Below are 21,854 nucleotides of genomic sequence, written 5' to 3'. Positions count from 1 at the left end.
TACGTCCTATGCAGGTCAAACACCCTCCACGAGTCTGATGCAGTAGCATTTAGCATAACATGTACACTAACAAACAACACGGATACAGACAAGTGGCCACAAACAAACAGGAGGGTAATTCACCTCTCTCTGTAACAAAGCTTGTCTTGCACACATGCTCAGCCGAGGAGTCACATCCCTTAATATGGAATGCGTTATAGTTAACTGCACTCCCTGGCAGACGACTTTGGAGATTCCTGTGCTACTGAGATAGGTTCGGGCGTACGACCGATAATTATTCACTTATTCCCTTAAAGCAACTGATCCGTCTAGCTTCAGTCTCTTCCCAGCCTCCTCTGAACAAGGCTGGCTGCCATCCGACCGTATGTTTGTCTAGTGTGGTGACTGGAATATGACTGACTTGAAAAACGTGGGAATACAGGATAATGGCTCTTTCACTCTGCTACAACTGGGGGGGGGGGCGTACAAGAGAGGGAGTGGGTAATATACACACACGCCACTTCTTCCCGCCACGTCTCTCTCAGCGCAGGATAGCATGAACAAAACTCTTCACTTCTGAAAATTCTAGCGACCACACTATGGGGACTGGGTGAACACTGATTACTTTATCGTCAAAATCACCTCTTCTACTATAAACTATGTGGAACTCAATTAAAAAGGGACAAATAAAAAAATGTAAATTAATTTCAGAAAGAGAGTCTATGCTCGTGGGGATTCTTACGGTAATCTAAGGGCAGCGAGCGGCCACTCTTAATCATACATCTGGCGTCTGTATTCTCTCTCTCTCTCTCTCTCTCTCTCTCTCTCTCTCTCTCTCTCTCTCTCTCTCTCTCTCTCTCTCTCTCTCTCTCTCTCTCTCTCTCTCTCTCTCTCTCTCTCTCTCTCTCTCTCTCTCTCTCTCTCTCTCTCTCTCTCTCTCTCTCTCTCTCTCTCTCTCTCTCTCTCTCTCTCTCTCTCTCTCTCTCTCTCTCTCTCTCTCTCTCTCTCTCTCTCTCTCTCTCTCTCTCTCTCTCTCTCTCTCTCTCTCTCTCTCTCTCTCTCTCTCTCTCTCTCTCTCTCTCTCTCTCTCTCTCTCTCTCTCTCTCTCTCTCTCTCTCTCTCTCTCTCTCTCTCTCTCTCTCTCTCTCTCTCTCTCTCTCTCTCTCTCTCTCTCTCTCTCTCTCTCTCTCTCTCTCTCTCTCTCTCTCTCTCTCTCTCTCTCTCTCTCTCTCTCTCTCTCTCTCTCTCTCTCTCTCTCTCTCTCTCTCTCTCTCTCTCTCTCTCTCTCTCTCTCTCTCTCTCTCTCTCTCTCTCTCTCTCTCTCTCTCTCTCTCTCTCTCTCTCTCTCTCTCTCTCTCTCTCTCTCTCTCTCTCTCTCTCTCTCTCTCTCTCTCTCTCTCTCTCTCTCTCTCTCTCTCTCTCTCTCTCTCTTCCTTCATTCTTCCCCGCTTCGTGCTCTCAGTTCTTCTTCTTTCCTTTGTGTTACATCGCTTTATCTCGCTGCATGCAACACGCCCCCTCATAAACAAAATGTTTCAGAAGATATACAAAAAAAGTTAACAAAAATCTTGGAATATACTACTGAGAAATTTAGGTCCTGGCCTGGGACAAACAGTCTGCTATTACATTATAATGTAATAGCAGACTGATAATTATCATTGCCCTTAATGTGCCTGACGTCAAGGTTATATTCTTGTAGCAATATAACCTCGAGTAAGCCTTACGTTCTTGAATTTAAACCGGCCCAAAAACTGCACTGCTCCGAGAAAATCTTTAGAGCCATAGGCAGGCACATAACCTTCGAAATGCTGCAAGGCCAAAATTACAGTTAGAAGTTCTTGTTCAAGTGCAGAATAGTTTTTCTGGGCTGTGGTGAACTCCTTAGAAAAGTAACAAACAGGGTGATTTCCCTGGTTATCATCAGGCTGCATTAACACAGCTCCAACTCACACTTGGCTGACATCAGCAGCTAAATCAAAGGGCCGAGATAAGTCAGGTGCCCTCAACACAGATAGGCTGCACTGCACACAATTCTGCTTCATAAAGACCCCCTCACACCCTCCGGTCCACTTCCAACGACGCCCATTCTGCAGGAGGTCGATTAAGAGAGCAAGTAAGGTTGAGTACCCCGGTACAAATCGGCGGCAGTATCCCACGACCCCGAGGAACCTCTGGAGAGCGCGGCGACAAGACGGGGCGAGGAACGGCATGATCGCCTCTAATTTGGCCTTGGGAGGTGTCATACAGCCATGATCCAGTACATAGCCCAAATATATGACTCGGGCCTTAACAAATTCGCACTTATCAAGGTTGACGACTAACCCCGCACCATGGAGTCATGCAAACAGAGCCTCCAAGTTAGTGAGATGATCTTGCCAGGTATTGTCGTAAATTACTATGGCGTCAATATAGACAACACAGTGGGGCAAACCTTCCACTACTCGGTCCATCAACAGCTGGAAATTGGCCGGGGCATTTCTGAGGCCACAAGTCATGACCTGGCACTGACAGACAGCACCATTGGCCATGAAGCTGACGACTTCCTTCACCCGGTCAGCCAGGGGAGGGGGACTTGACAGTACACCTTGACAAGATCAATTTTAGTAATGAAGAAGGCCGCCCCAGTGCGATTTACGGAATCATCTACTATGGTGATAAGGTGATAAGTGTCAACCTTCGAGATGGAGTTCACCTTTCTGAAGTCAATATGGAACGTGACCCGGCCGTGGCAGGATTTGGCTGGAGGGTGACGGGTGAACTTTATTCACTGTAAGCCCTCTTAATAAGCAAATGTTCCGGCATGTATTCTAATTCCTCCCACAAGAACTGCTGCTTGTGGGAATTTACATGGTAGGAAGGTAGCTTCACAGGAACGGCATCTCCTACATCAATATCTTGCTCTACAAGAGCTGTCCTTGTTTGAGCACTGCTAAACACCGAGGGGTATTTTCTCAACCACTCTAACATTTCCGTCTGGTACGCACCCTCCAATTGGCTTAGTTTTTCCTCTAGAAGCTGAACACTATTCTGCTCCCAAAAGCAAAACTAAAGATGCCTCTTCCACGGCAGATACCGTGGTATGCTTGTTGGCTATTCTTGCGATAATAGGGTTTCATCATATTAACATGGCAAAGCTAAGCATGGCAACTAAATAATCTAAATCGCCCACACGCCTCTACTTTGCATAAGAACCGCTATAGCGCGCAGCCAGCGACTGTCCTTGAATCAGGAGTAATACAAGCACTTCATCACCAGGGGCAGAGCATCGGTACTTGGCCATTCGGTTATAGTACGCCTTCATACTTTTCTAAGTCTGGCCTAAGTGCAACTGGGTCACTTATAATGCCTTCAGCAACCTTTCCTGAGTACACATTACTATGCCCCACTATGCCCAACAAAGATCCTGGGGGGGTCAGACTGAGGGCAACACCAAGCGTCTCGAACTACATCCAACAGGCCATGCACACAGTGCCCGAACATCAGCTGAGTCCCGACTCAGTGGGAGCCTCTCGCATAGCAAACATTACATACATGACCGCCTCATCCCAATCCTTGTCATGGTCTAAGCAAAACGTCCTTAGCATGATTTTTAAAGTCTGATGGTGCTTCTCCAAGGCCTCTTGTGACTGGGGATGGTAGGCACTGGACAGAACGTGCCTAATCCCCCAGTTAGTCATGGTCTGCAAAAATAATTTAGAAGTAAAGTTGATCACACTGAACCTCGGAAGGTAGTCCAAAATGTGTGAAAAAAATGAGTGAGGCCTTTAGCCCCACCTTGGAATGAGTACTCCTGAGTGGAATGACCTCTGGGTACCTTGTGGTGATATCCATTATAGTCGACAGGTATTTATAGTCTGTTCTAGAAGGAGGAAGAGGACTTACAATATCAATAAGTAATCGGGTGAATTGAGGATCAACAGCCGGGATAGGGTGTAGAGGTGCTACAGGTGGCACTTGATTAGGATTTCCACCATTTGACAGATGTGGCAGCACTTGCGTATGGTAGCAACACTACCTGTCATACTGGGCTACCATAAATTTATCTGTAGTCTCGCCACGTTTTTTTTTCTAATTCCGAGGTGACCCGCCATCGGGCCCTCATGTGCCAGCAGCACGAGTGCTTCTCTGAACTTAGATGGCACAACCACTTGGAGTAATTCACATCCATCAACTTCTCTCCACCGACGATACAAAATTTTCTTCCATAGCACGAACTCTTCCTTACTCTCCATCTCCTCGCTACCTTCACCCACCTTGGCAAAACATGGGGCCAAATCTTCATCCCCCTGTTGCTCATGAACGCTCATCGGGTTCAACCTTATTAATGTTCTTTGGGACTGCAGGATCAGGCGGCAGAAGCAAAGCCGACACCCTAGTCTTCCTCCGGCGCTTGCTACGCGAACGAGTTACTCGCTGATCTGGGGAAACATTATCGACTCCAGATATTTGACCGACGGCCGAATCAGCGGCTAACGTGGGTGGGCCACTACAGGAGCCATCACCCCTTCTGGTCTACCAGAAGGGGTGATGGCTCCATACACCATACCTGATACCATACACCTAGCAAAGGAACGGCCTGTTCCCTGCCTCTGGGACACGCCGCAGGGCAGGAAACTCCCATCTCGTTCTGCATAGCTGGGAGCCCTCCACCGATACACTAGGCTGGGGGCCGGACTGGGTGCCGGCACTCCCAGCCTTCAGATCAGGTGGCAACTTTGCCTGAGCGCCACCTCCGGGGTGTTCTGCCGAGTGAGGTAAATTAGCAAATAGACTTTCCAAACCCAACACTTCAATTTCACCCTCAGCAACATACCCATTCGAGTCAGGTGCGCCCATTGATGACTCTGCTTTGTCACAGTCAGCTCCTGAACCACGACTCAAGGACAAATCCCGACTCTAAATAGTCCAAACTCTCACCAACAATAGGACGGGCCTCTGGCCACTCTGCTTCCACTGTGGCACGCACACCACCCCTGCATTCCTCTATTGGTGGCCCTGCCTTACGGCTGTCGACCCAGGAAGCTGCAGAGGACTTCACCCTCCTTACCATGGAGCGGGTGATTACATTAACACTGTTGTCCGCTGCTCTCCTGAATTTCCGCTTTTTTTTTTCGACCAGGGGGTCGTGTATTAAGTACGAATAACATCACCAGATGAACAATGTTCTGTGGATCGCCTCCAGGCAAAAGGCCCAACATATCGTACGTCGCCACTCCGTCCGATTACCTATTGTACAGTACACATTATTACATGCAATGTTGGCCATGATTTTTCCTAACACCATTGCTCATATCTGCTTTTTCCACATCACTATTAAAGCTTCACATTATTTGAATATATTTTGCACACATACACACGCACACTCATGCAGTTTGCACACACTTCGAGCGACAGGCGCGGCAGTCTTGAATGCTGTTATTATGCAGACGGACTGGACATCACACGGTTATATTTGGTGTTATCAAACTACCAGACAATCAGGAAAACTGGAGCTACCATTGAGTTAAAAAAAAACATTGCTGCAACTCTAAAGCATATATTATCTACAGTAGACTATGCGTACAAAAATAAATAAATTAATTAATAAATATTAAATAAATGAATAAATAAAAATAAATATGAGTAAGCATTTTCTTTCCATTTCTTTGCTTCAGCTTCTTATCATTCCTGTAATGTTGCTGGCATTGAATTGATACTCACTACCTCGGAATCAGCACATTTTGTTATTTTATTGGTATATGACACATGCCAATACAAAAATATGCAGGTGCTAAAGAGTGACAATAGTGTAAGTCTTGCCCGTGTAGCAGTGGACCAGTCAGGTGCTGGAGTGGAGATAGGCAAGATCAAGATGGAAGCTTTGTGTTCCACCCTGTAAATTTATAGTATGTAACACACACACACACACACACACACACACACACACACACACACACGTTTAACACACACACACACGTATGATTTCGTTACATATTGTAATATTTAATTATTTCAATAATTTTTTGTCAATAATGTTTACAACATTGTGAACCTGCAGCTAAATGCTATAAATATTACTATGGGCTTGCCTACTTAGCTAAGCGAGCTTTAGCCACACTGAAAACAAAAAAAAAAGAAGTGTTACAAGAACACGGGGCGAGAACCTAACTCGCACGTATCTCACCAAACACTTTCCCCAACCTCCACCCTTTTGAAAGTGATTTCATTTAGAGGTCAAATTTTAATGCAGAACAAGCAACAGTAACATGATAGTACAAAAGCAATTATTCATGATTGTAACATTTGAAAGTATTATGAAATGATAGTCAATGATTGATTCTACAACTTTGCCAAATTTATTATGATTTGAAGGGCCTTAGTTATCATTTTTTTTTTCTAATGGAAGTATGTTAAAAATTTTTTTATTATTTTTTTTTAATATTCCTCTCTCTCTCTCTCTCTCTCTCTCTCTCTCTCTCTCTCTCTCTCTCTCTCTCTCTCTCTCTCTCTCTCTCTCTCTCTCTCTCTCTCTCTCTCTGCAATATATATATATATATATATATATATATATATATATATATATATATATATATATATATATATATATATATATATATATATATATATATATATATATATATATATATATATATATATATATATATATATATATATATATATATATATATATATATATATATATATATATATATATATATATATATATATATATATATATATATATATATGAGAGACCCGTCTTTGTGTGCTGAGCGCATAACAGAGGTGACAGTGTCTGGAATGTAGGCGTACATTCCTCACTCTTTGTCTCGTCCTAAACTTTCTAAACCTTGGTTTAACACAGCTTGTTCTCGTGCTATACATGATAGAGAGGTGGCCCACAAAAGGTACTTAAGCCTTCCATCACCAGAATCTCATGCCCTTTATATTTCTGCCAGGAACCATGTCAGGTCTGTTCTCCAACTAGCCAAAACTCCTTCATTAACAAAAAATGTCAAAACCTTTCAAGATCTAACTACCCTCGTGACTTCTGGCATCTAGCCAAAAATATCTCCAATAACTTTGCTTCTTCTTCTTTCCCTCCTCTATTTCAACCAGTTGGCACCACTGCTATCACATCTATTTCTAAAGCTGAACTCTTCGGTCAAACCTTTGCTAAAAACTCTACCTTGGACAATTCTGGGCTTGTTCCTTCCTCTCCTACATCCTCTAACTACTTCATGCTAACTATTAAAATTCTTCGCAATGATGTTTTCCATGCCCTCGCTGGCCTAAACCCTCGGAAGGCTTATGGACCTGACGGGGTCCCTCCTATTGTTCTCCGAAACTGTGCCTCCGTGCTTGCATCTTGCCTAGTCAAACTGTTTCAGCTCTTTCTGTCAACATCTACCTTTCCTTCTTGCTGGAAGTTTGCCTACATTCAGACTGTTATTAAAAAGGGTGACCGTTCTACTCCCTCAAACTACCGTCCTATTGCATTAACTTCCTCTCTGTCTAAAGTTTTTGAATCTATCCTCAACAGGAAGATTCTTAAACATCCATCACTTCACAACCTTCTATCTGAACGCCAGTATGGGTTCCGTCAAGGCCGCTCTACTGGTGATCTTCTGGCTTTCCTTACTGAGTCTCGGTCATCCTCTTTTAGAGATTTTGGTGAAACTTTTCCTGTTGCTTTGGACATATCAAAAGCTTTTGATAGTGTTTGGGACAAAGCTTTGATTTCCAAACTACACTCCTACGGTTTCTATCCTTCTCTCTGTAACTTCATATCAAGTTTCCTTTCTGACCGTTCTATTGCTGCTGTGGTAGACGGTCACTGTTCTTTTCTTAAATCTATTAACAGTGGTGTTCCTGAGGGTTTTGTTCTGTCACCCACTCTCTTTTTATTATTCATTAATGATCTTCTAAACCAAACTTCTTGTCCTATCCACTCCTACGCTGATGATACCACCATGCACTTTTTCACGTCTTTTCACAGACATCCAACCCTTCAGGAAGTAAACATTTCACGTAGTGAAGCCACAGAGCGCTTGATTTCTGATCTTACTAAAATTTCTGATTAGGGCAGAGCAAACTTGGTATTGTTCAATGCCTCAAAAACTCAATTCCTTCATCTATCAACTCGACAGAATCTTCCAGACAACTATCCCCTCTTCTTCAGTGACACTCAACTGTCCCCCTCTTATACACTGAACATCCTCGGTCTGTCCTTTACTTATATTCTGAACTGGAAACTTCACATCTCATCTCTAGCTAAAATAGCTTCTATGAAGTTAGGTGTTCTGAGACGTCTTCGCCAGTTTTTCTCACCCCCCAGCTGCTAACTCTGTACAAGGGCCTTATCCGTCCATGTATGGAGTATGCTTCACATGTCTGGGGGGTTCCACTCATACTGCTCTTCTAGACAGGGTGGAATCAAAAGCTTTTCGTCTCATCAACTCCTCTCCTCTAACTGACTGTCTTCAGCCTTTCTCTCACCACCGCAGTGTTGCATATCTAGTTGTCTTCTACCGCTATTTTCATGCCAACTGCTCTTCTGATCTTGCTAACTGCATGCCTCCCCTCCTCCCGCGACCTCGATGCACAAGACATTCTTCTTTCTCTCACCCCTATTCTGTCCACCTCTGTAACGCAAGAGTTAACCAGTATTCTCAATCATTCATCCCTTTCTCTGGTAAACTCTGGAACTCCCTGCCTGCTTCTGTATTTCCACCTTCTTTTGATTTGAATTCCTTCTAGAGGGAGGTTTCAAGACACTTATTCGTGAATTTTTGACCACTGCCTTGACCCTTTTATGGGACTGGCATTTCAGTGGGCATGTTTTTTTACTAGATTTTTTTTGCCCTTGAACAGTGTCCTTCCTACATAAAAAAAAAAAAAAAAAATATATATATATATATATATATATATATATATATATATATATATATATATATATATATATATATATATATATATATATATATATATATATATATATATATATATATATATATATATATATATATATATATATATATATATATATATATATATATATATATATATATATATATATATATATATATATATATATATATATATATATATATATATATATATATATATATATATATATATATATATATATATATATATATATATATATATATATATATATATATATATATATATATATATATATATATATATATATATATATATATATATATATATATATATATATATATATATATATATATATATATATATATATATATATATATATATATATATATATATATATATATATATATATATATATCCACACTTAAATCAATGCCATTTGGTCCACCACCTACCCCACCCACTTAAAACATCTTAACCTATTACATAAAAAAAAATTCATCAGAATAATGAAAGATAGCGATTCTTGTGTACACACACTACCATTATTCAAGTCATTAGATATTGTAAATCTGAAAGATCTAACAACATTCAGCATTGCATCTTATATGTTCATACATAAGATGTTAATTAGTAATAATACCCGTCTTATACATTGTTATGACCACAGATTACGCCTTTTCATAGAGGGCTTTATCTCTCACTTTAGATGTGATTTTGTGCGGGGCTCAACTTTAAGTTAGAAGGTCTTTCTGGACTTTTGGACCCTGTACAGAGACGGTCAGAATTCCAGCTGCCTCTACCTGAGTTAGCCTCGCTACCCTGTCTCCTGCGCAGCGTAGTGCGTAGCTCACATTCACTTCCACAGGGTCCTTCTGGCCTACTTGGTGACTTACACAACTGGGTTCACCAGCCTGTTTCATCTCCAACAGGCAAGGGTGTACTACAACTGCCAAATCACTCCTATAGCTGGGAAAGAATCGACGGCCGCGTCCTAGGAAGGAACAGTTATGACAAAAGACACGCACTTAAAAGTTCGAGGTATAATACCCCATTGGACAGACGCCCACAGTAACGGATTGCCCACACCCAACAAAGTATTATATCCTGCTGTGGATCAGTACCATTTACAGCCTCCTGGAAGACAGGCCTATAGCATCCACATAACGGCAAGACATAAGGAAGGAATAAACATCACTGCACGGCAGTTTACATATAATTCTATATGTCCAGCCTCCTTAAAACAACACAGGAATACAGTAACTTATAACAAAACAACATACAAAAACAAGCTGTCCACAGACCAAAATGAAGGGTCCACCGACTGCTCACAGACACCAGACATTCGGCTCACAGGGATTCGAAGAGTTATAATATATCAAGTACGTTAGAAGGAATCGCACTCACAGGCAAGTTGTTAAAGACTCCTAATTCCTGAAAAGTATCAGCAGGAGCGTGCTGCGGTAAATTACTCAAGCCACAAGTTATGAATTCTTGATTTAATGATGGACAGGATGTACATGCATGATACCGAGACACATTTGATTATAGATATGAACTGATGGTCTAAACAGACTTTGATCTCCTTCTGAACTGACTTCATGGGCTCTCTCTCTCTAGACTGACTGTGAACTCATGTCTAGCTACGCGTACGGCTCTATTTATGTGATAAGAAACTAATCAGGATCAGTCTCTAAGATGAACAAATGACTAATGTGCTGTCTCCAAATGGGATGAAGGAACTACTGATAGGGGGTTGTTATTTAGGCCAATGACCAGGGAGGGCAACAGAAGTCGATGCAGGTCTTTTCCCTCAGGATTGGCAGAGATATAGGGAAGGAAGGTGTGGTATTCCCATGAGAGAGCGATAGGAAGGAGAAGGTTAAAATAGACTGAGGCTGATCACGTGGGCACGTGATATGAAATATATGAATGATGAAACACACCGCAGGTAGAATTAAATATATGCATGAATAATAATAATAATAATTGTTATGACTGATGTAACTGATACAATATATATATATATATATATATATATATATATATATATATATATATATATATATATATATATATATATATATATATATATATATATATATATATATATATATATATATATATATATATATATATATATATATATATATATATATATATATATATATATATATATATATTTTTTTTTTTTTTTTTTATGTAGGAAGGACACTGGCCAAGGGCAACAAAAATCTAATAAAAAAAATGCCCACTAAAATGCCAGTCCCATAAAAGGGCCAAAGCAGTGGTCAAAAATTGGTGGATAAGTGTCTTGAAACCTCCCTCTTGAAGGAATTCAAGTCATAGGAAGGTGGAAATACAGAAGCAGGCAGGGAGTTCCAGAGTTTACCAGAGAAAGGGATGAACGACTGAGAATACTAGTTAACTCTTGCGTTAGAGAGGTGGACAAAATAGGGGTGAGAGAAAGAAGTAAGTCTTGTGCAGCGAGGCCACGGAAGGAGGGGAGGCATGCAGTTAGCAAGATCAGAAGAGCAGTTAGCATGAAAATAGCTGTAGAAGACAGCTAGATATGCAACATTGCGGCAGTGAGAGAGAGGCTCAACACAGTCATTTAGAGGAGAGGAGTTGATGAGATGAAAAGCTTTTGATTCCACCCTGTCTAGAAGAGCAGTATGAGTGGAACCCCCCCAGACATGTGAAGCATACTACATACATGGACAGATAAGGCCCTTGTACAGAGTTAGCAGCTGGGGGAGTGAGAAAAACTGGCGGAGACGTCTCAGAAGACCTAAATTCATAGAAGCTTTTTTAGCTAGAGATGAGATGTGAAGTTTCCAGTTCAGATTATAAGTAAAGGACAGACCGAGGATGTTCAATGTAGAAGAAGGGGACAGTTGAGTGTTATTGAAGAAGAGAGGATAGTTGTCTGGAAGGTTGTGTCGAGTTGATAGATGAAGGAATTGAGTTTTTGAGGCATTGAACAATACCAAGTTTGCTCTGCCCCAATCAGAAATTTTAGAAAGATCAGAAGTCAGGCGTTCTGTGGCTTCCCTGCGTGATATGTTTACCTCCTGAAGGGTTGGACGTCTATGAAAAGACGTGGAAAAGTGCAGGGCGGTATCATCAGCGTAAGAGTGGAGAGGACAAGAAGTTTGGTTTAGAAGATCATTAATGAATAAGAAGAGAGTGGGTGACAGGACAGAACTCTGACGAACACCACTGTTAATAGATTTAGGAGAAGAACAGTGACCGTCTACCACAGCAGCAATAGAACGGTCAGAAAGGAAACTTGAGATGAAGTTACAGAGAGAAGGATAGAAACCGTAGGAGGGTAGTTTGGAAATCAAAGCTTTGTGCCAGACTCTATCAAAAGCTTTTGATATGTCCAAGGCAACAGCAAAAGTTTCACCAAAATCTCTAAAAGAGGATGACCAAGACTCAGTAAGGAAAGCCAGAAGATCACCAGTAGAGCGGCCTTGACGGAACACATACTGTCGATCAGATAGAAGGTTGTGAAGTGATAGATGTTTAAGAATCTTCCTGTTAAGGATAGATTAAAAAACTTTAGATAGGCAGGAAATTAAAGCAATAGGACGGTAGTTTGAGGGATTAGAACGGTCACCCTTTTTAGGAACAGGTTGAATGTAGGCAAACTTCCAGCAAGAAGGAAAGGTAGATGTTGACAGACAGAGCTGAAAGAGTTTGACTATGCAAGGTGCAAGCACGGAGGCACAGTTTCGGAGAACAATAGGAGGGACCCCATCAGGTCCATAAACCTTCCGAGGGTTTAGGCCAGCGAGGGCATGGAAAACATCATTGCGAAGAATTTTAATAGGTGGCATGAAGTAGTCAGAGGGTGGAGGAGAGGGAGGAACAAGCACAGAATCGTCCAAGGTAGAGTTTTTAGCAAAGGTTTGAGGAAAGAGTTCAGCTTTAGAAATAGATGTGATAGCAGTGGTGCCATCTGGATGAAGTAGAGGAGGGAAAGAAGAAGAAGCAAAGTTATTGGAGATATTTTTGGCTAGATGCCAGAAATGACGAGGGGAGTTAGATCTTGAAAGGTTTTGACATTTTCTGTTAATGAAGGAGTTTTTGGCTACTTGGAGAACAGACTTGGCATGGTTCCGGGCAGAAATATAAAGTGCATGAAATTCTGGTGATGGAAGGCTTAAGTACCTTTTGTGGGCCACCTCTCTATCATGTATAGCACGAGAACAAGCTGTGTTAAACCAAGGTTTAGAAGGTTTAGGACGAGAAAAAGAGTGAGGAATGTATGCCTCCATGACAGACACTATCACCTCTGTTATGCGCTCAGCACACAAAGACGGGTCTCTGACAAGGAAGCAGTAGTCATTCCAAGGAAAATCAGCAAAATACCTCCTCAGGTCCTCCCAACTAGCAGAGGCAAAACGCCAGAGGCACCTTCCCTTAGGGCAGGGGTGTCAAACACGCGGCCCGCGGGCCGCATGCGGCCCGCCACACTACTATGTGCGGCCCGCGGCACGTCTCATATTTCAGTCTTACAGTTGGTCTTTTTACAGGAATGATTAAGCCAGCCACCCCTTTGCATTTTAAAGTCATTATATAAAGATATAAAGATACTATTATATTTTTTGGGCGGTGATGTTCCTCTGTGGTATAGTAACTCCCAACCTCGTCAAGTGTGTGTGTGTGTGTGTGTGTCCGGCTCGCCGCCACCCGCCAACATTCTCTCTCTCTCTCTCTCTCTCTCTCTCTCTCTCTCTCTCTCTCTCTCTCTCTCTCTCTCTCTCTCTGTGTGTGTGTGTGTGTGTGTGTGTGTTATTGTTAAAAGTATTTTTCTTAATTAAAGTAAGTGATTGCAAACACAATATCACCAGCAGGAACTTTACCCTCTGCTTCAAGTTTTCTATCGTGTTTTGTAGTGAATGAATTATTCTCATATATTTTTACGTAAATCATGTGACCATTTCGTCTCGTCGACTGCGTTCCAAAGCCAGTGACTATAGGTGACGAGAATACACGTAGTCGTACGGGCCCTGCTCCGTAATATACATGTATTAGACGTGACCATAACTCGTCATTCCTCCGTCTCACCGAGAATCGGCCTTTGACTTCAGTCCTGCTTTGTCCTTCGAGAGCGTCACAGCGTCAGATTTTGGTGTGACTCTTACTGCATATCATCTCATCATGATTTCCAAGAAGCGAACAGTTACTGAAGAACATCGTGTGATGCAGGAAAAGTGGAAAATATCTTACTTTTTTGCTGAAGTGAATGGAAAACCAACTTATTTGATTTGCAACCAAATTATAGCGGTGTCAAAAGAATATAACATTCGGCGACATTACACAAGCACTCATGCTTCAAAGTATGATGTGTATAGTGGAAAACTTCGTGAAGAAAAAGTAAAGACGCTAGAACAGTCTCTCAAAAGGCAGCAGTCAGTGTATCAGCGTGTTCATGAAGCCAGTGACACTGCAGTACGGGCAAGTTATAGGATTGCACGGGAAATAGCTGTGTCATCGAAACCATTTTCAGAAGGGGACTTTATAAAGAAATGCATGATGATGGCCGCAGAAGATATTTGCCCTGAAAAACGTAGATCATTTGCAAACATAAGCCTTTCAAGAAATACAGTTGCAGAAAGAGTAAATGAACTGTCAGAAAATCTTAATAGTCAGCTCAAAGAAAAAGTTGCTAAATTTGTAGCATTTTCTGTAGCAATCGATGAAAGTACAGACATTACTGACATAGCTCAACTAGCAGTGTTCATACGTGGTGTTGATGAAAATATGCAGGTAACTGAAGAATTTGTGGAATTAGTACCAATGAAAGGAACAACAACAGGGGATGATATATTTGTGAGTTTGACTGGTGCACTTGATAGGATAGGTGTTGACTGGAAGAAAACTGTGAGTCTGACAACAGATGGAGCATCTCAAATGGTTGGTAGAAAGGCTGGCGTGACAGCAAAGTTAAAGGAAAAACTACTCACCCTGAATTCAGACCATCAAATTCAGTGTTCATTGCATAATTCGCAGGGAAGTGCTTTGCAGTAAAATATTAAAGATGGATCACGTTATGGATGTTGTTGTCAAGGCAGTAAACTTTATACGAGCGCGAGGTCTGAACCACAGACAGTTCAACTGCCTATTGGAGGAAACTCAGTCTCACGGTCTGCCTTATCACACTGATGTTCGTTGGTTAAGCCGGGGAATTGTGCTGAAGCGCTTTTATGAATTAAGAAGTGAAATACAAAGTTTCATGCATAACAAAGGAAGAAATGTCCAGGAACTGAAAGACTATGATTGGCTTCAAGATTTAGCCTTCATGGTAGATATGACAGAACACTTGAATTTGCTCAATACAAGACTGCAAGGTCGCAATAAATTGGTGACAGACATGCATGAGTCCATTCGTGCTTTTGAGGTGAAGCTCAAACTTTTTGAACGTCAACTAGCAGCGAATAATGCTGCACACTTTCCTACACTGAAATCATTGCAAAGCACACCTGAGTTTCGTGGAATTATCAGCAGAGAAAAGTACTGCAACATGATTTCCAAGTTACTGAACGAATTTGGAGAAAGATTTGCAGACTTAAAGAACCTTGAGAGTGATTTCTCGATCTTTCGAAATCCTTTCGCTGCAAATCCTGATGAGACACCAGAGGATATTCAGTTAGAACTAATTGATCTTCAGTGCGATTCTGCGTTGAAGGAAAAGTTCTCAAGTGTTGATATTGGTACATTCTATCAATATGTTGGGCCAAGATATCCTCGAATCAAATGTTTGGCATCAAAGATTATGTCAATGTTCGGCAGTACCTATGTCTGTGAGCAACTCTTCTCACTGATGAACTTGAACTAGTCTGGACTCAGGTCTCGGCTCACTAATGAACACCTCAACTCAACACTGAAAGTAGCCATTGCTCAGTCTCTGGCGCCAAACATAGACGAACTTGTACAGACCAAGAGGTGCCAAGTTTCTGGGAGCAGCACGACCAGGAATTAAGGTAAATGATGCTTCCTTTTCTTTACTGGTTTATCTTTTGGTTACGTGTGTGCAAACGCGAGTGAAGGTAGAATATATTATTATTATTATTATTATTATTATTATTATTATTATTATTATTATTATTATAATATTACCTATTATTATTATTATTATTATTATTATTATTATTATATAATTACCTATTATTATTATTATTATTATTATTATTATTATTATTATTAATATTATTATGGTCATACGTGATTATCTGGCCCGCACATTGAATGTGAAGGTGAAATCTGGCCCCTTGGGATAAATGAGTTTGACACCCCTGCCTTAGGGGGATCCTGAGGAGGGATTGGAGTGATAGGACAAGATAAAGATATGAGATTGTGATCGGAGGAGCCCAACGGAGAACAAAGGGTGACAGCATAAGCAGAAGGATTAGAGGTCAGGAAAAGGTCAAGAATGTTGGGCGTATCTCCAAGACGGTCAGGAATACGAGTAGGGTGTTGCACCAATTCCTCTAGGTCATGGAGGATAGCAAAGTTGTAGGCTAGTTCACCAGGATGGTCAGTGAAGGGAGAGGAAAGCCAAAGCTGGTGGTGAACATTGAAATCTTCAAGAATGGAGATCTCTGCAGAAGGGAAGAGGGTCAGAATGTGCTCCACTTTGGAAGTTAATGCTCCACTTTGGAAGTTATGGTATGGTATGGTATGATCATTGTTATCATTCTAGTTATCGTTTTACTACGTTCATGCTACATTATGGATATTTTTGTATTTATTAGCTATTCTTTTTTTCAGACTTAAAGCTACAAAATCATATGTTGTAATCAGTGTTGTCTTCTTTTATTTATCCAGATAATCTGCAAGATTTCAAAGGTCACAAGATGAAGATCGTGTCAGTGTCGCACTTTCCATATGTGGACTTTACCTTAGACACTAACCTCCCAGGAAGTACAGTCACTCTCAAGGATTCTGTGGATGCTCGGCTCATCATCTCACTTTCCGAAAAACTAAATTTCACGTATGTATTAAATCTCTCTCTCTCTCTCTCTCTCTCTCTCTCTCTCTCTCTCTCTCTCTCTCTCTCTCTCTCTCTCTCTCTCTCTCTCTCTCTCTCTCTCTCTCTCTCTGTTATGCTGTGTAGTGGAGTCGTGTCAGTTCGTTCGATGACCTCTGTGCTGTTTACATCCGAAACTAGGCTACACAGCGGGTGGTCAGACAGGGCCGCGTTTTTTCGATTTTTTTTTTCTTTGGTGTGTGTGTGTGTGTGTGTGTGTGTGTGTGTGTGTGTGTGTGTGTGTGTGTGTGTGTGTGTGCGCGCGGAGACACCAAGGTGGGAAGACATGCCGTTCCCAGCTCCGCTAATTGGTATCGGTGGATTCTCTTTCAAGTACCTGGTGACTTGCCATGGCAAAATCAATTTCTGATTTGAGAAGGATGCAACGAGGCCAGCTAGTTCGGTTTACAAAGAAGGATCTAATGGAAAGCATCCTTGCAACGCTATACCCAAATGAAAGAACACTGGGCGAGCTGAGAAGCAAGTTTCAAGACCTTGTCAAAGAGATAACTGAAATGAAACTAGCTGTTGCCTTACCCGATGGCAACATCAACAACAAGATTTGGGGCTTGCAGAGAAGAGGGAAAAGGGGCGTCCTGAAAATTCTGGATGTAGGATTCGGCTGGACACTCGAGAAAGGAAGTTATACAGAGACAATGTTGTGATCGATGTGTGGAAGCAGTATTTTTTCTAAGAGAGCCACAGTGTGTAAGATACATTAATATTTTGTCCTAGAACATAAATGGCGCAAAAACCAAACTAGATAAAAGGAAGATGCAGGAAATGTTATCAAATTATGGCATAGTTAGTTTGAATGAAGTGAAGACATCACTATCAGTCTTCTTTCCTTCCTATGTATCCCATAAAAGTGCAGTGAGAGGCTCCACGAGAGAAAGGGAACAGTGTTACTGGTAAAGAGTTACTTGGTAACTTGGTAATATACTTAGACCTGAATAAAGAGGACCAAATCTGGGTTCATTTTCGTTGTGCATCGAAGTGCTTGTTTGGGTTTTACTTTGCACCTCCACCCGAGTCAGAATATTACTCACATGATTCGTTTCCTGCAATACAGGAAAAGATCAAGACAATTGGGTGCAGTGAAGTTTGTATAATTCGTGATCTGAATGTTAAGTTTGGCATCGTGATCAGCGAGTCTGTGAAGCATACTTAAGTTATGAATCAGTACCTGATGACGTACGAGTGTCAAGTGAAAATGCTTTGTTTTTGTAAAAAAAAATTGTCAGGAAGCAAAAATAGTGATGTTGAATAATGTAAAGGTTGGTGCCAAGCATTTCTTGAGTGACAAAACCTATAAGAAAGGTAGTGGTTTCTGAATTAGACATTTTTGTTTTGAGTCATTCTGTGCTGAACAGGGTGACAGAGTTTTCAGTGCTTCATAGGGAGTGTTTACTCTTCGATCATGCGCCCATTGCTATGTCCATGACTTTGTCAATCGTAGATATGGTGAACTTGTCTACCCGTGCTAGTTATTTAGATGATCATACTGTAACTACATATGATTTTGGCATAAGTAAAAACATCAAGAAATCTATGCACTGGAAAGCAATAGATGAAGAAATGCTTCGGAGTGAGTTACAGTCCGTACGAGTAGATCTGCCCATCGAAACAAACCAAGTCGAGCAGATGATCAAAGCTGCTTCGGAAAACTTGAATGATTGCGCGTTTAGAAGCAAACAGAAACCTCAGGTATTATACAGAGAACCTGCCTCAGAAAGGTGGGAGACATTGCTTGAAAATAAAGATGATTTAAAGCTATGGGGAACAATAAGTTGGAAATATGATTATAGCAGTGATAACAAACCTAAATGTCGATCCTCCGATGATGAACACAAACAGTTCTATGAAAGTATTTTTTATCACCCTTACGCAGAACTCAACAGTGACGACTACAACTCAAACGTGTACACATACTTTTCTTGAAGCAGCGGTTAAGACCTCATAGGGAGCAGGCAGGCAGTCAGGAGAGCAGGGGCTGTATAGAACGCATCGTGACATTAAGGCTACTGCTTGACATGTCAAGGAGAAAGAAACGTAAGTTATATGTAACATGCATTGATTTTTCGCAAGCATATGGCATGATTCCTAGATATAAGCTGCTCCGTGTTTTACTACCCTTAGATTGTGTATCAGCTATGTTATGTCCGCTAGTTGCCATTTACGCCCATACAGAGAGCTTGTTTGGTACAGCTGCACTACTATTTACCGATGGAAGCAAGACAAGGATCACCTACTTCAGGCTTATTGATTATTTTATTTATTTATCATTATTATTATTGTTTTTTTTTTTTTTTTTGGACGAGCTGATTAGCATCATAAAAGGTGGCTGTGAGCTTGATGGTTTGTTACAGTAGCTTCACATTCTTGTACTCATGAATGACACAGCCTTACTTTCAACTACGAGACGTAACATGCTGAAAAAAAATATCATTGCTTCAAGATTTTTGTGTAGAATATGACATGAAAATCAACCAATCCAAGACCATACACATATATATATATGTATATATATATATATATATATATATATATATATATATATATATATATATATATATATATATATATATATATATATATATATATATATATATATATATATATATATATAAATGGTGGTTATGGTGATTCAGAGTCTTTGATGGTGAAAGGGCTGGTGGTCGAGCACTGCCAGATGTACGTGTACCTTTGCTCGAGCGACGGGTCATTTATTGTCAGCCGCCGTTAAATCCCACGCTAACATGAAGATGTGTGTGTGTGTGTGTGTGTGTGGCGGTGGTGGTGTAAACAACGCAGGGCTCCTGCTATAAAACTAATCCTAAATTTTCTTTGAATCATTGATCTGCGGGACTCCTAAAGCTACGCCTGTTCATCATAAGCAATGTAAGAAGACGTCTGTTTTCTTAAAGTTTTTGAGGGATACTGGACTAGCTATAGTTAGCCTGTCAAAATCTTGACACCTGGGCTAACCCCTCCCTCGACCCGTTTTTTTTTTTTTTTTTTTGAATTGGCGCATGCGTACTAGCCACTTCGGTACAGTATTGCCAACCACTTGAACCACCACTCGTCACACACAGTTCTAAGCCCACTGACACCGTCATACCTCATCAACAAATATGTCCAAAACACTGGGTGACCTTAAAAAAAGGCAATGTGGCCTGTTGACACGCATAAACAAAGACTAGTTGACATAATACTAGCATCGCCAGAGCAGGTTGGTGACTCCACACAGACGATCCTGGCTCGACTGACAACATTGATGACAGAAGTGGCTGAGTTGAAGCAGGCAATAACATCTCCTGAGAGTGCCATAAAAAAAAAAATGGAAGAACTGCAGTCCTAAGTAAACAAGCAGGCAGATATTATAGCAAAGCAGCAACGTTACCTAGAACATCGATCGGAAGGAGAGAGAATGTAATTTGGTCGTCATTGGAGTACCTGACGACAACGAAAGCCTGGACAGCGCAACAAACGATGAAGAAGAAAAAAAAAAAAATAGTGATATGGTCGACAGTACGAGCAACCTGCCGAGTGTAGTCAATGTGATGATTAGACAGGAGAGGTGACGCAGAACAGAACAGACGGAGACGCCCCATCCTCGTCACCGTGTCCTAGGAAGATCGCGATGATGTGCTGGACGTAGCGAAACACCTCAGGTCAGGCGATGAAGCGTATAAGAAAATATTTATAAAAAAAAGGACGTACACCTGAGTGTAAGAGAAGAATTAAAGACAGAGAAGCTGAGAAAACGGAGAAGGAAGAAACATAAAATGTTGGCTGCAATATCTATTTAAATGCAAACGTCAGTTGTACAAGGGCGGTGTAGTGATCGATAAGTGGAATCGCCAGCATTTTTTGACCGACCACATCAGTATAGTTTGAAATTCATCTCATAGAATGGTAATGGAGTGAGAACTAAACTAAAAAAACCCAAGGTGAAGAATCTGTTTCTAAATTATGACATAATAAGTTTTGATGAAATTAAAACATATTTATGTAAGTTTACCCGGTTATGTAGAATTAGGAATGCGAAGACAAACTCAGTGCATTGCAGAGAAACGCTAGTGTTGATATGTGTTGACAACAGTACAGAAGATCAGGTGTGGATACATTTGAAATGTGCACCCCAATTTGAATTTTGTTACATTCCCCCAAGTGACTCTATTACTACTATTATTACTCTATTATTAATATTATTACTCTAATTACTCTTTCGCTGCCCTCCAGGAAAAAGTGTCTGATAATGAGTTATGTCACAAAATTTTGATTATAGGGGACTTAATGCTAGTTTTGGTGTTAATGTTCATGACCTGTTAAGCCGCGTTGAAGTACTAGAGTGTCGTATTTCTTTTATCCAGCCAATCCTATTGATGTAAAGAATCCGAAAGATAATGCTTAAATTTTATCTACTTTGTGCATAAACAGTACCTAATTGTTGTTAATAACTTAAAAACTAACAAAAATTACTTCTTTGGAGGAAAGACACATAGGAAGACGGATTCTTGGATTTCTGAGATAGATGTATGCTTTTAGGGTCGTGTGATATCTTACAAAACATAAGTTCATTTAATGTCCACCAGACGACCCACCTACTTCCGATTTCCTTAGATTTACGGTTACCTAAGATCTCTTTGGATGAGTTAATCAATGAACTTGCATGCTAGGAGCTTACGGATCACCTGTGGAACAGCAGCACCGCTGCAGACTGGTGCGTGGACCTGTCAGGTTTGGTGTCATTAACCCGATGACGTTTACAAGCAGTGTGCCCGAGAGTGATAACTCGATGAATGTAAATGATGTCAATTAACACTTTTGCTGATAACATATCGGAAACCCTATACGACTGCGCGAGAGCGAGTCATAATGTGACGACACAAGACACGGAAGACACCAAATTGGCAAGGTGGGATGATGCAAGACCACGACGATA

At 41.0% G+C, this 21,854-nt stretch overlaps 1 protein-coding gene across 1 annotated transcript in view; it reads left to right on the top strand.

The window, feature by feature from the left end:
* LOC135110048 (glutamate receptor ionotropic, delta-2-like) overlaps positions 1 to 21,854 on the top strand; it is a 153,508-nt gene that overhangs the window by 50,153 nt on the left and 81,501 nt on the right. Inside the window, exon 5 of the mRNA XM_064022022.1 lies at positions 16,705 to 16,870. Coding sequence (XP_063878092.1) covers positions 16,705 to 16,870 — 166 coding nt within the window. The remainder of the gene's footprint in view (positions 1 to 16,704; positions 16,871 to 21,854) is intronic.

Source organism: Scylla paramamosain, chromosome 19 (genome assembly GCF_035594125.1).
Source record: "Scylla paramamosain isolate STU-SP2022 chromosome 19, ASM3559412v1, whole genome shotgun sequence".
NCBI classification, from domain to species: domain Eukaryota; kingdom Metazoa; phylum Arthropoda; class Malacostraca; order Decapoda; family Portunidae; genus Scylla; species Scylla paramamosain.
Note: the sequence above shows the minus strand (reverse complement) of the source record. Positions and strands in the feature narration are given on the sequence as shown.